Raw genomic sequence first — 13,055 nt, 5'->3', positions numbered from 1 at the left:
CTCCCTCCCCCTTTCTCTCTCTCTCCCTCTCTCCCTCTCTCCCTGACATTGACACACAGGGCGCTTTAGGACCGGGTGACGCAAACCAGCAGGCAGTCAGAGTGGATTGTGTGGTCCCTGTACAGGAGCTCCAGACCCCCACCAGTTCCAGAAGCCACAGCCACCTCACTGGATGGACAGATACAGCAACAGGACGAGCCTTGAGAGCTGTGGATCTGTTTGATGCTGTTTGAGGATTGCACTTGATCAAGACACTCATTTAGCTTTTATTCTTGAGAGACATTATTGTCTTAGTGATAGAGCAGGACTGCAGCAGACCACTGAGAGCGGGAAATATATCCCTACCGGACAGAGCAGACGGCGGCCATTTTAAGGGACTCTGAACCAGACTTACACCTGGGTCAAGTGTCATTCCAATCAAAGGGGTCCAACTCTTCTTGAACCCTGGGAGGAGATTCTGAAGAGTGGCTTTAATTTCTGGGCTATATTGTCAATGTGGAACAGAGGAAGTGTCACTCTAGAATCACTGGTAAGTTTCTGATTATCATAGTTTGTACGATTGTATCATTATTTAAGCGACGCGGATTGTGTATCATTTCACCTCACCTATGAGAGGGAAGAGGAAATGCAGCAACTCTTGGAGAACACTGGAAGTCGATAAAATAGCTTCTTTATAAACAGGATCTTTGCCCCCATGGTAACCAAATAGATAACTGGGTCAATGGCATGATCCAGTAGAATGTACTGTATGACAGCCTTTTGGAGGGAATATACTGCAGCACCTAGACACATTGGCTGCAGTATCAAATGCCATGTGTTCACGTGTAAGAGAGAGAGAGAGTTATCTCTGTATTGGGAAATAGCCCCTGCATGCCAGAGATGAAACCTACAGCTGCTATAGACAAACTATAGGAACATCAACTGCACCACAATGCATTTGGAAGGCTATAGCTGAACCTGATATGGGGTTACTAGTATAGCAACAATGACAGCAAGTATTAGGCATTTCTAGAGTTCCCTTTTCCTGATCCCAATCCCTGTGGGCATTCAGACTGTGACTGTCTCTCAGGTAAGGTAGCATATCAACAGTAATCCAAAAATCCCAGGAGGTATCCTATTTTCCCTTTAGTGTAAAGTAACTCCTATGTTAGAGAGTAAAGGCGTACATACTGTATGTTACTGTGTGGATTTTCTGTTATCAAGTCCTCCAGGCAGGGTCTTTATTTGGACAGACTACTTGAAATACTCCTCTGGCTGAGCTACAGCACCAGCTGGGAGGGCTGTGGTCTGTTTGGTTCTGACTGAGACTCTACTTTACTGTCAATTCAAACCTCCACTTTACTCTCAGATACATTATCATGGGTTGTTTTACTGGGTCAACACCACTACACTGTCTGTCACGCCCTGACCTTAGAGAGCCGTTTTATTTCTCTATTTGGTTAGGTCAGGGTGTGATTTGGGTGGGCATTCTATGTTTTCTCTTTCTTTGTTTTTGGCCAAGTGTGGTTCCCAATCAGAGGCAGCTGTCTATCGTTGTCTCTGATTGGGAATCATACTTAAGCAGCCTTTTTCCCACCTAAGGTTGTGGGTAATTATTTTCTGTGTGAGTGTGCCATGGTTGTGTCACGGTCGGTTTCTGTTTATCTGTTTTTTTGTGAAGGTTTCACTTTATTAAAGATGTGGAATTACATGCAGGCTGCGCCATGGCTTATTTATGACAGGGAGTTTGAAGACAGTGAATGTGAGAATTACCCACCACAAAAAGACCAAGCAGCGCGTGCTTCAACTTGGAGGACGAGCTGGACCAGGGAGGAGATTATGGTAGGGGACAAGACCCTGTCATGGAAGTCTGAGAGGCAGCTCCCCCAAATATTTTTTTTGGGGGGAGCACACGGGGAGATTGGCAGAGTCAGGGTTTAGACCTGAGCCAACTCCCCGTGCTTACCTCGGGGAGCATGTAACCTGTATGCGGTGATGCGCACTCCAGTGAGCATTCACAGGCCGGTGCGCTCTGTGCCAGCTCCCCACATTTGCCGGGCGGAAGTGGGCATCCAGCCAGGACGGGTTGTGCCAGCTCTACGCTCGAGACTTCCAGTGCGCCTCCACGGCCCAGTGTATCCAGTGTCTGCTCCACGCACCAGGCTTCCAGTGCATCTCCCCAGTCCGGTGAGACCTGTTCCAGTTCCACGTACCAGGCCTCCAGTATGTCTCCCCAGTCTGGTAAGCCCTGTGGCAGCTCCACGCACCAGGCTTCCAGTACGTCTCCTCAGTCCAGTGAGACCTTTTCCGGATCCACGTACGAAGCCTCTAGTGATGATCCATGGCACGAAGCCTCCAGTGATGATCCATGGCCCGGAGCTTGTAGTGATGATCCATGGCATGAAGCCTCCAGGGATGATCCATGGCACGAAGCATCCAGTGATGATCCATGGCCCGGGGCCTGTAGTGATGATCCATGGCATGAAGCCTCCAGTGATGATCCATGGCCCGGGGCCTGTAGTGATGATCCATGGCATGAAGCCTCCAGTGATGATCCATGGCCCGGAGCCTGTAGTGATAATCCATGGCACGAACCCTCCAATGATGATCCATGGCCCGGAGCCTGTAGTGATGATCCATGGCACGAAGCCTCCAATGATGATCCATGGCCCGGAGCCTGTAGTGATGATCCATAGCACGAAGCCTCCAGTGATAATCCATGGCATGAAGCCTCCAGTGATGATCCATGGCCTACAGTGAAAATCGAGGGCACGGAGCCTCCAGCGACGGTCCCTAGTCCGGAGCCTCCAGCGACGGTCCCCAGTCCAGAGCCTCCAGCGACGGTCCCCAGTCCAGAGCCTCCAGTGACGGTCCCCAGTCCGGAGCCTGTAGCAACGGTCCACAGTCCGGAGCCTGCAGCGACGGTCTGCAGTCCGGAGCCTCCAGCGGTGGCTTGCAGTTCAGAGCCTCCAGCGGGGGTTCCCAATCCAGAGCCTCCGGCGATGAACCATGGTCCGGTTCCTCCGGCAACGATCCACGGTCCGGAGTCTCCGGCAACGATCCACTGTCCAGTTCCACGGAAGTGGAGGGATCAGCGTGCGGAGCGGGGACTACGTCCCGAACCGGAGCGGCCACCTAGGATAAATGCCTCCCGGACCCTCCCCTATAGAGTCAGGTTGTACTGTCACGCCCTGACCTTAGAGAGACGTTTTATTTCTCTATTTGGTTAGGTCAGGATGTGATTTGGGTGGGGATTCTATGTTTTCTATTTCTTTGTTTTTGGCCAAGTGTGGTTCCCAATCAGAGGCTGCTGTCAATCGTTGTCTCTGATTGGGAATCATACTTAAGCAGCCTTTTTCCCACCTATGGTTGTGGGTAATTATTTATTTTCTGTGTGTGTTTGTGTGAGACACGGTTGTGTCATGGTCGGTTTCTGTTTATCTGTTTTTTCGTGAGAGTTTCACTTTATTAAAGATGTGGCATTACATGCAGGCTGCTCCTTGGCTTATTTATGACATGGAGTTTGAAGACAGTGAATGTGACACTGATATATGGCCAGTATACCACAGCTAAGGGCTGTGTCCAGGCACTCCGTGTTGCGTTGTGTGGAAGAACAGCCCTTAGCCGTGTTATATTAGCCATATACCACACCCCCCCGGGCCTTATTGCTAAATTATGTATAAAAGACATCACTAGATACTGTGTGAGGGTTATGTGGTAACTGTATTATTAATGTACTACGACTCATATCTTCTCTCTGCAGTTTGATATGCGGTAGAGACGACCGTGTGACACAATCTACAAGAGACTTCTACTACGGACCCCATTTGTTTTGCCCATCAGAGTGAGAAGAAGGGACTGAGACAGACGCAGGAAGCCAACATGGACATATTCGGTGGTGCCCCCCGTGTACTGGGCTACTCGCGCCCCGTGGGGGCACAGTGTGGCACGGACGCCGTCCTGCAATGCAAGATCGGCGGCGACCCTCGTCCCGAGGTGGTCTGGGAGAAGAAGAATGTACAGATCCTGTCAGAGGGACGCTACAGGCTGTCGGAGGAGGGCCAGGCCTACTTCCTACACATCACTGGGGTCAGGCTGGAGGACGCAGGCCAGTATATCTGCAAGGCCAGTAACACCGTGGGTGAGACGTGTGCCCCTGCCACACTGAAGGTGGAGGGGAACAGTCAGGAGCGGGAAGGGGTACAGAAACAGACAGAGGTCAATGGGGTGCAGCAAACCAGGCTGGAGAATGGAGAGTTAGGGGGGCAACAGAATGGGGAGTTTAGAAGGAAACAGAACAGGGAGTATGGAGGGCAACAGAACCAGAATGGGGAATATAGACAGCAAGAGAACAGGGAGTATGGAGGGCAACAGAATGGAGAGGTAGAGCAGAGGAATGGAGAGGTAGACCAACAGAGCGGAGCGGTAGACCAACAGAGCGGAGCGGTAGAGAAGGAAAAGGGAGAGGAGAGTGAGCGGGAGAAAAAGAAGCAGCGCTATGAAGGGGAGCCCCTGCTGTCAGACGACAGACCTCACTTCCTCATCAAGCCCCTCTCCCTGAGGGTGGACCGGGGCGAGGACGCAGCCTTCTCCTGTAAGCTGTCGGGCAACCCTCTGCCCCAGGTGGTGTGGGAGAAGGACGGGAAGACGCTGAGCGACATCTTCGAGAGCGCCCACTTCAACGTCAGCAGCCAGGACGGAGGCTGGTTCCAGCTGAAGATCTTCCGGACGCGGATGCCCGACGGGGGTGTCTACACCTGCAGAGCCCATAACAATCAAGGAGGGGCGCTGGCGGGCGCAGTGCTGCTTGTGGAGCTCGTCCCGGAACGGCAGGAGAGCGGGGCGTCCACGTCAAATGGGCACAGCAACGGGCAGACATCACCTCGCGGTATGAGGCACAGGATGGGAAGACACGGTTTGTCGAGACAGCCAGACGAGCCCAATCTGAACTCTGCCAATGTGAAGAAATTTGCGGTGTCGGAGGGGAAACATGCTAAGTTCCGCTGCTTCGTGACAGGGAAACCTAAGCCTGAGATCATCTGGAAGAAAGAAGGAGCGCCCCTAGAGGCTGGGAGACGTCACCTTCTGTTTGAGGACAGAGAGGGTTACTACACGCTCAAAGTGATGTACTGTAAACATCAGGACACAGGGCTGTACGTGTGTGCTGCGTCCAACGCTCTGGGACACACCCTCAGCTCTGTTTACCTGACTGTCAAAGGTAGGGCTTTAGCAGTGTTTCAGGACTTCTCTTTTCTTTTCTTTCTTACAGATGTAGGATCTTTATTTGAGCCAGTTTGCTACAGCAGGAAAATAATCCTGCAGTAACAGGACATGTGAATTATTATGTGGATTATAATTAATGGACATTTTTGTAGGGGATGACCCATTTTTCACAAGGAAAAATCAAGTCTTGAATTTCAAAGTGGAAATTACAAATTTCAGAAGCCTTTTTAAACCTCAAATACACTACAAGTTTTTAATTTCCTGCATTGCTGGAAAGTTCTCCTGCAACAGGGTGGTCAAATTGGGGCGGCAGGTAGCCTAGTGGTTAGAGCTTTGGGCCAGTAACTGAAAGGTTGCTAGAGCGATTCCCTGAGCTGACAAGGTAAAAATCTGTCGTTCTGCCCCTGAACAAGGCAGTTAACCCACTGTTACAAGGCCGTCATTGTAAATAAGAATTTGTTCTTTGTTCTTGCCTAGTTAAATGAAGGTTAAAGAAATTAAGATCCTACATCTGTACCATCATTCTTTCCTTAATTAATTCCTTCGCCATGATGATCAACAATCAAGTTTGATTGAGACGATGAAAGCACCTGTCTAATTTGATCATCATTTTGAAGGAATAACATTGTGGCATGTTCCTGACTAGCATGAGAACGTACTGTATGTTCCTGACTAGCATGAGTACGTACTGTATGTTCCTGACCAGCATGAGTACGTACTGTATGTTCCTGACTAGCATGAGTACGTACTGTATGTTCCTGACTAGCATGAGTACGTACTGTATGTTCCTGACTAGCATGAGTACGTACTGTATGTTCCTGACTAGCATGAGTACGTACTGTATGTTCCTGACTAGCATGAGTACATACCGTATGTTCCTGACTAGCATGAGTACGTACTGTATGTTCCTGACCAGCATGAGTACGTACTGTATGTTCCTGACTAGCATGAGTACGTACTGTATGTCCCTGACTAGCATGAGTACGTACTGTATGTTCCTGACTAGCATGAGTACGTACCGTATGTTCCTGACTAGCATGAGTACGTACTGTATGTTCCTGACCAGCATGAGTACGTACCGTATGTTCCTGACTAGCATGAGTACATACTGTATGTTCCTGACTAGCATGAGTACGTACTGTATGTTCCTGACTAGCATGAGGGTTTGCCACAATGTTACTTACGTCATAGAAATGCCATAGAGAGCGATTTAGATCTTCAGCTGTTACAACTAATTGCTCTATAGAGAGTTCAGTAGATTGTGGACATGCATTGCTAAAAGATCCCAGTTGAGTCACCCTCGTAATTGGTAATTGTTTAGTCATCATTATAGGATAATCCCTGGGTGATCCAGCCATAGCACAGCACACTGAGTCAGCTGGCTACGTAAATTAAATGGTATCTGTCTCGTCTAGGCATCCACATCTCTAATCTACCAGGGAGCTATTGCCATAGAGTCTTGATAGGTGGAGATAAACACGGGTCTTCCTAACCCTACCTCCCTCTTCCTACCCTTACCTCCCCCTTAGTCTCTTCCCCCCTCCCCCTAGTTTCCCTTCTCCCCCTACCTCCCTACCTCCTGCACCCCCTGCCCACCCCAATGCCTCTGTGTGTCCCTACCCCCCCCTAGTCTCTTCCCCCTTAGCTTCCCTTCTCCCCCTACCTCCTGCACCCCCTGCCCACCCCAATGCCTCTGTGTGTCCCTACCTCCCCCCTAGTCTCTTCCCCCTTAGCTTCCCTTCTCCCCCTACCTCCTGCACCCCCTGCCCACCACAATGCCTCTGTGTGTCCCTACCTCCCCCCAGTCTCTTCCCCCTTAGCTTCCCTTCTCCCCCTACCTCCTGTACCCCCTGCCCACCCCAATGCCTCTGTGTGTCCCTACCTCCCCCCAGTCTCTTTCCCCTAGCATCCCTTCTTCCCCTCTCCCCCTAGCTTCCCTTCTCTCCCTACCTCCTGCATGTCTCCCCTGCCTACCCCACTGCCTCCGTGTGTCCCTAACTCCCCCAGTCTCTTCCCCCTAGCTTCCCTTCTTCCCCTCGCTTCCCTTCTTCCCCTCTCCCCCTAGCTTCCCTTCTCTCCCTACCTCCTGCATGTCTCCCCTGCCCACCCCACTGCCTCTGTGTGTCCCTAACTCCCCCAGTCTCTTCCCCCTAGCTTCCCTTCTTCCCCTCGCTTCCCTTCTTCCCCTCTCCCCCTAGCTTCCCTTCTCTCCCTACCTCCTGCATGTCTCCCCTGCCCACCCCACTGCCTCCGTGTGTCCCTATATTTAGAGACTGAATCATGAGCTGAGGTATGTGTCCTGTATGTGTCCTGAATACAGATTTTCTACTGTGTTGTTAACCATGTTAACCATGTTGACCATGGCCAAAGTCCACAGCAATGTCAATGGATTGGTAGAAATAACCCTAAAAGTTTACTTGAAATGTAGCTGAAATTACTGTTTGTTGAAATCCTGCAGTCAATCATAGCATAAGTCATGAATTGTGCTCATGAAATGTGCTCATGAGCTCATGAAATGTGTTATACCTTGATCAAAACTCAACCAATGACTGGAATAACCTAACATGTGCCTAAAGCACTGTAAAAACAACCTAAAATGTGGGTTAAGCACTGTAAAAACAACCTAAAATGTACATAAAGCACTGTAAAAACAACCTAAAATGTACATAAAGCACTGTAAAAACAACCTAAAATGTACATAAAGCACTGTAAAAACAACCTAAAATGTACATAAAGCACTGTAAAAACAACCTAAAATGTACATAAAGCACTGTAAAAACAACCTAAAATGTGGGTTAAGCACTGTAAAAACAACCTAAAATGTGGGTTAAGCACTGTAAAAACAACCTAAAATGTGGGTTAATCACTGTAAAAACAACCTAAAATGTACATAAAGCACTGTAAAAACAACCTAAAATGTGGGTTAAGCACTGTAAAAACAACCTAAAATGTGGGTTAAGCACTGTAAAAACAACCTAAAATGTGGGTTAAGCACTGTAAAAACAACCTAAAATGTACATAAAGCACTGTAAAAACAACCTAAAATGTACATAAAGCACTGTAAAAACAACCTAAAATGTACATAAAGCACTGTAAAAACAACCTAAAATGTGGGTTAAGCACTGTAAAAACAACCTAAAATGTACATAAAGCACTGTAAAAACAACCTAAAATGTACATAAAGCACTGTAAAAACAACCTAAAATGTGGGTTAAGCACTGTAAAAACAACCTAAAATGTGCCTAAAGCACTGTAAAAACAACCTAGAATGTGGGTTAATCACTGTAAAAACAACCTAAAATGTACATAAAGCACTGTAAAAACAACCTAAAATGTGGGTTAAGCACTGTAAAAACAACCTAAAATGTACATAAAGCACTGTAAAAACAACCTAAAATGTGGGTTAAGCACTGTAAAAACAACCTAAAATGTGCCTAAAGCACTGTAAAAACAACCTAAAATGTGGGTTAAGCACTGTAAAAACAACCTAAAATGTACATAAAGCACTGTAAAAACAACCTAAAATGTGGGTTAAGCACTGTAAAAACAACCTAAAATGTGCCTAAAGTGTAACGGTTTTCCGTATGAGAAGGAGAGTCGGACCAAAATGCAGCGTGTCTATTGCAATCCATGTTTAATGAAGAAACACACTAAACACAAACACTACCAAAACAATAAACTTAACGAAAACCGAAACAGGTTACACAAGTATAGGCTAACACAGAAACAATGACATCAGGACACTAAGGACAATCACCCACAAACACACAGTGAAACCCAGGCTACCTAAATATGGTTCCCAATCAGAGACAATGACTAACACCTGCCTCTGATTGAGAACCATATCAGGCCAGACATTGAAATAGACAAACAAGACATCCAACATAGAATGCCCACCCAGTTCACGTCCTGACCAACACTAAAACAAGGAAAACACACACGAACGATGGTCAGAACGTGACAGTACCCCCCCTCCAAGGTGCGGACTCCGGACGCACAACTTAAACCTATAGGGGAGGGTGTGGGTGGGCATCTGTCCGCGGTGGCGGCTCTGGCGCTGGACGTGGACCCCACTCCATAATAGTCTTTGTCCACCTCCTTAGCGTCCCTAGATAGGTGACCCTCCTAAGAGACAGCTCGGGACAGAGGGGAGGCTCGGAACAGAAGGACAGCTCGGGACAGAGGTAGCTCGGGACTGATGGGTAGCTCAGCACTGAGAGGAAGCTCAGCACTGAGAGGAAGCTCAGGCAGGTGGTTGGATCCGGCAGATCCTGGCTGGCTGGCGGTTCTGGAAGATCCTGGCTGACTGGCGGATCCGGAAGAGTCTGGTCGACTGGCGGATCCGGAAGAGTCTGGTCGACTGGCGGATCCGGAAGAGTCTGGTCGACTGGCGGATCCGGAAGAGTCTGGTCGACTGGCGGATCCGGAAGAGTCTGGTCGACTGGCGGATCCGGAAGAGTCTGGTCGACTGGCGGATCCGGAAGAGTCTGGTCGACTGGCGGATCCGGAAGAGTCTGGTCGACTGGCGGATCCGGAAGAGTCTGGTCGACTGGCGGATCCGGAAGAGTCTGGTCGACTGGCGGATCCGGAAGAGTCTGGTCGACTGGCGGATCCGGACGAGTCTGGTCGACTGGCAGATCTGGAAGAGTCTGGTCGACTGGCAGATCTGGAAGAGTCTGGTCGACTGGCAGATCTGGAAGAGTCTGGTCGACTGGCAGATCTGGAAGAGTCTGGTCGACTGGCAGATCTGGAAGAGTCTGGTCGACTGGCAGATCTGGAAGAGTCCGGTCGACTGGCAGCTCTGGCTGCTCCATGATGACTGGCAGCTCTGGCTGCTCCATGCTGACTGGCTGCTCCATGCTGACTGGCAGCTCTGGCTGCTCCATGCTGACTGGCTGCTCCATGCTGACTGGCAGCTCTGGCTGCTCCATGCTGACTGGCTGCTCTGGCTGCTCCATGCTGACTGGCTGCTCTGGCTGCTCCATGCTGACTGGCGGCCCTGGCTGCTCCATGCTGACTGGCGGCCCTGGCTGCTCCATGCTGACTGGCGGCCCTGGCTGCTCCATACTGACTGGCGGCCCTGGCTGCTCCATGCTAACTGGCAGCTCTGGCGGCTCCTTGCAGACTGGCAGCTCTGGCGGCTCCTTGCAGACTGGCAGCTCTGGCGGCTCCTTGCAGACTGGCAGCTCTGGCGGCATCCTGCAGACAGGCAGCTCTGGCGGCTCCTTGCAGACTGGCAGCTCCTTGCAGACTGGCAGCTCTATGCAGACTGGCAGCTCCTTGCAGGCTGGCAGCTCCTTGCAGACTGGCAGCTCCTTGCAAACTGGCAGCTCTATGCAGACTGGCAGTTCTGAACAGGCGGGAGACTCCGGCAGCGCTGTAGAGAAGGAAGGCTCTAACAGCGCTAAACAGGCGGGAGACTCCGACAGCGCTGGAGAGGAGGAGGGCTCCGACAGCGCTGGACAGGCGAGGCGCACTGTAGGCCTGATGCGTGGTGCTGGCACTGGTGGTACTGGGCCGAGGACACGCACAGGAAGCCTGGTGCGGGGAGCTGCTACCGGAGGGCTGGGGTGTGGAGGTGGTACTGGAAAGACCGGACCCTGCAGGCGCACTGGAGCTCTTGAGCACCGAGCCTGCCCAACCTTACCTGGTTGAATGCTCACGGTCGCCCTGCCAGTGCGGCGAGGTGGAATAGCCCGCACTGGGCTATGCAGGCGAACCGGAGACACCGAGCGCAAGGCTGGTGCCATGTAAGCCGGCCCAAGGAGACGCACTGGGGACCAGCTGCGTAGAGCCGGCTTCATGGCATTAGGCTCGACGCTCAATCTAGCCCGGCCGACACACGGAGCTGGAATATACCGCACCGGGCTATGCACCCGCACTGGAGACACCGTGCGCACCACTGCATAACACGGTGCCTGTCCGGTCTCTCTAGCCCCCCGGTAAGCACAGGGAGTTTGCGCAGGTCTCCTACCTGGCGTAGCCATACTCCCTGTTAGCCCCCCCCCAAGAAATTTTTGGGGCTGCCTCTCGGGCTTCCATCCGCGTCGCCGTGCTGCCTTCTCATACCAGCGCCTCTCTGCTTTCACCGCCTCCATTCTACGATAACCTTCCTCGCACTGCTCCAGCGAATCCCAGGCGGGCTCCGGCACTCTCCCTGGGTCGGCCGCCCACCTGTCGATCTCCTCCCAAGTAGTATAGTCCATACTCCTGCTGTCCATAACGTCCTCCCATGTCCATTCCTCTTTACGCTGCTGTTGCTGCCTGTTGACACGCTGCTTGGTCCGTTGGTGGTGGGTGATTCTGTAACGGTTTTCCGTATGAGAAGGAGAGTCGGACCAAAATGCAGCATGTCTATTGCAATCCATGTTTAATGAAGAAACACACTAAACACAAACACTACCAAAACAATAAACTTAACGAAAACCGAAACAGCCTATACTTGTGTAACCTAACACAGAAACAATGACACAATCAGAGACAATGACTAACACCTGCCTCTGATTGAGAACCATATCAGGCCAGACATAGAAATAGACAAACAAGACATCCAACATAGAATGCCCACCCAGTTCACGTCCTGACCAACACTAAAACAAGGAAAACACACACGAACGATGGTCAGAACGTGACATAAAGCACTGTAAAAACAACCTAAAATGTGCCTAAAGCACTGTAAAAACAACCTAAAATGTGGGTTAAGCACTGTAAAAACAACCTAAAATGTACATAAAGCACTGTAAAAACAACCTAAAATGTACATAAAGCACTGTAAAAACAACCTAAAATGTGGGTTAAGCACTGTAAAAACAACCTAAAATGTGGGTTAAGCACTGTAAAAACAACCTAAAATGTGCCTAAAGTACTGTAAAAACAACCTAAAATGTACCTAAAACACTGTAAAAACAACCTAAAATGTACATAAAGCACTGTAAAAACAACCTAAAATGTGGGTTAAGCACTGTAAAAACAACCTAAAATGTGGGTTAAGCACTGTAAAAACAACCTAAAATGTGCCTAAAGCACTGAAAACATACTAGACATAGCGCATACAATCCACAACTACCTTCCTTTCCACCCGTGTGCAGCTCCAGCGGTGCGGTTCAGGCGGTCACTGCAAGACGTGGAGGTGAGAGAGAGAGGCATGGCCGTGTTGGAGTGTGAGGTACCTAATGAGGGCATCCCTACAGCCTGGTACCTGGAGGACCAGAGACTGCAGCCAGGTGGTAAATACGGCATAGAGCAGAACGGAACCAGGCGCAGGCTCACTATCCGAGATGTAGGAGCGGACGACGATGGGGTCTATCTCTGTGAGATGCCTGATGGAGGGAAGAGTATCGCTGAGCTAGCCGTCAAAGGTAGGTAGACGTCTTATAGTATGGAAGAAGTATGGCAGTGTATCATTCACTCATTTAATACAGTCTAAAAAATATATCTTTGAGCATCAGAACTATTGACAAAAATCATTTTTATGTTTTGAAATAATTTTCTATAAACCCAATGATTTTTCTCCCGAATATACAGCCATACAGTACATGACCCTCAACTATCTTTCTTACCCACAGGCACAATTGTTAAAAAACTTCCTCGAAAACTAGACGTGTTGGAGGGGGAGAACGCAGTGTTCTGTGTGGAGGTAGAGGAGGAGAACATGGATGTCCACTGGTTCAAAGATGGCCTGAAGCTACGCGAGAGCCACCAGACTATCCTCAAGTCCTTTGGTAAAACCCACATGCTGGTGTTCGTCAACGTCTGCCACGGGGACACTGGGGTCGTGACCTTCGTTGTGGGAAGATCCAAGACCTCGTCCCGGCTCAGAGTCAAAGGTAAGGCGGATGTTGACCAAAGTGACC

The 13,055-nt window shown here is 49.9% G+C and overlaps 1 protein-coding gene across 1 annotated transcript in view; it reads left to right on the top strand.

The window, feature by feature from the left end:
- Positions 1-69: 69 nt before the first annotated feature.
- LOC139412877 (obscurin-like protein 1) overlaps positions 70-13,055 on the top strand; it is a 27,253-nt gene continuing 14,267 nt past the window's right edge. Inside the window, exons 1-4 of the mRNA XM_071159674.1 lie at positions 70-529; positions 3,743-5,197; positions 12,291-12,560; positions 12,768-13,028. Of these exons, the coding sequence (XP_071015775.1) occupies positions 3,862-5,197; positions 12,291-12,560; positions 12,768-13,028 (1,867 nt within the window). The 5' untranslated portion in view covers positions 70-529; positions 3,743-3,861. The remainder of the gene's footprint in view (positions 530-3,742; positions 5,198-12,290; positions 12,561-12,767; positions 13,029-13,055) is intronic.

This window comes from Oncorhynchus clarkii, chromosome 7 (assembly GCF_045791955.1).
Source record: "Oncorhynchus clarkii lewisi isolate Uvic-CL-2024 chromosome 7, UVic_Ocla_1.0, whole genome shotgun sequence".
In the NCBI taxonomy this organism is placed as follows: domain Eukaryota; kingdom Metazoa; phylum Chordata; class Actinopteri; order Salmoniformes; family Salmonidae; genus Oncorhynchus; species Oncorhynchus clarkii.
The sequence above is the reverse complement of the archived record's forward strand: the minus strand, read 5'-3'. Positions and strand labels throughout refer to the sequence as shown.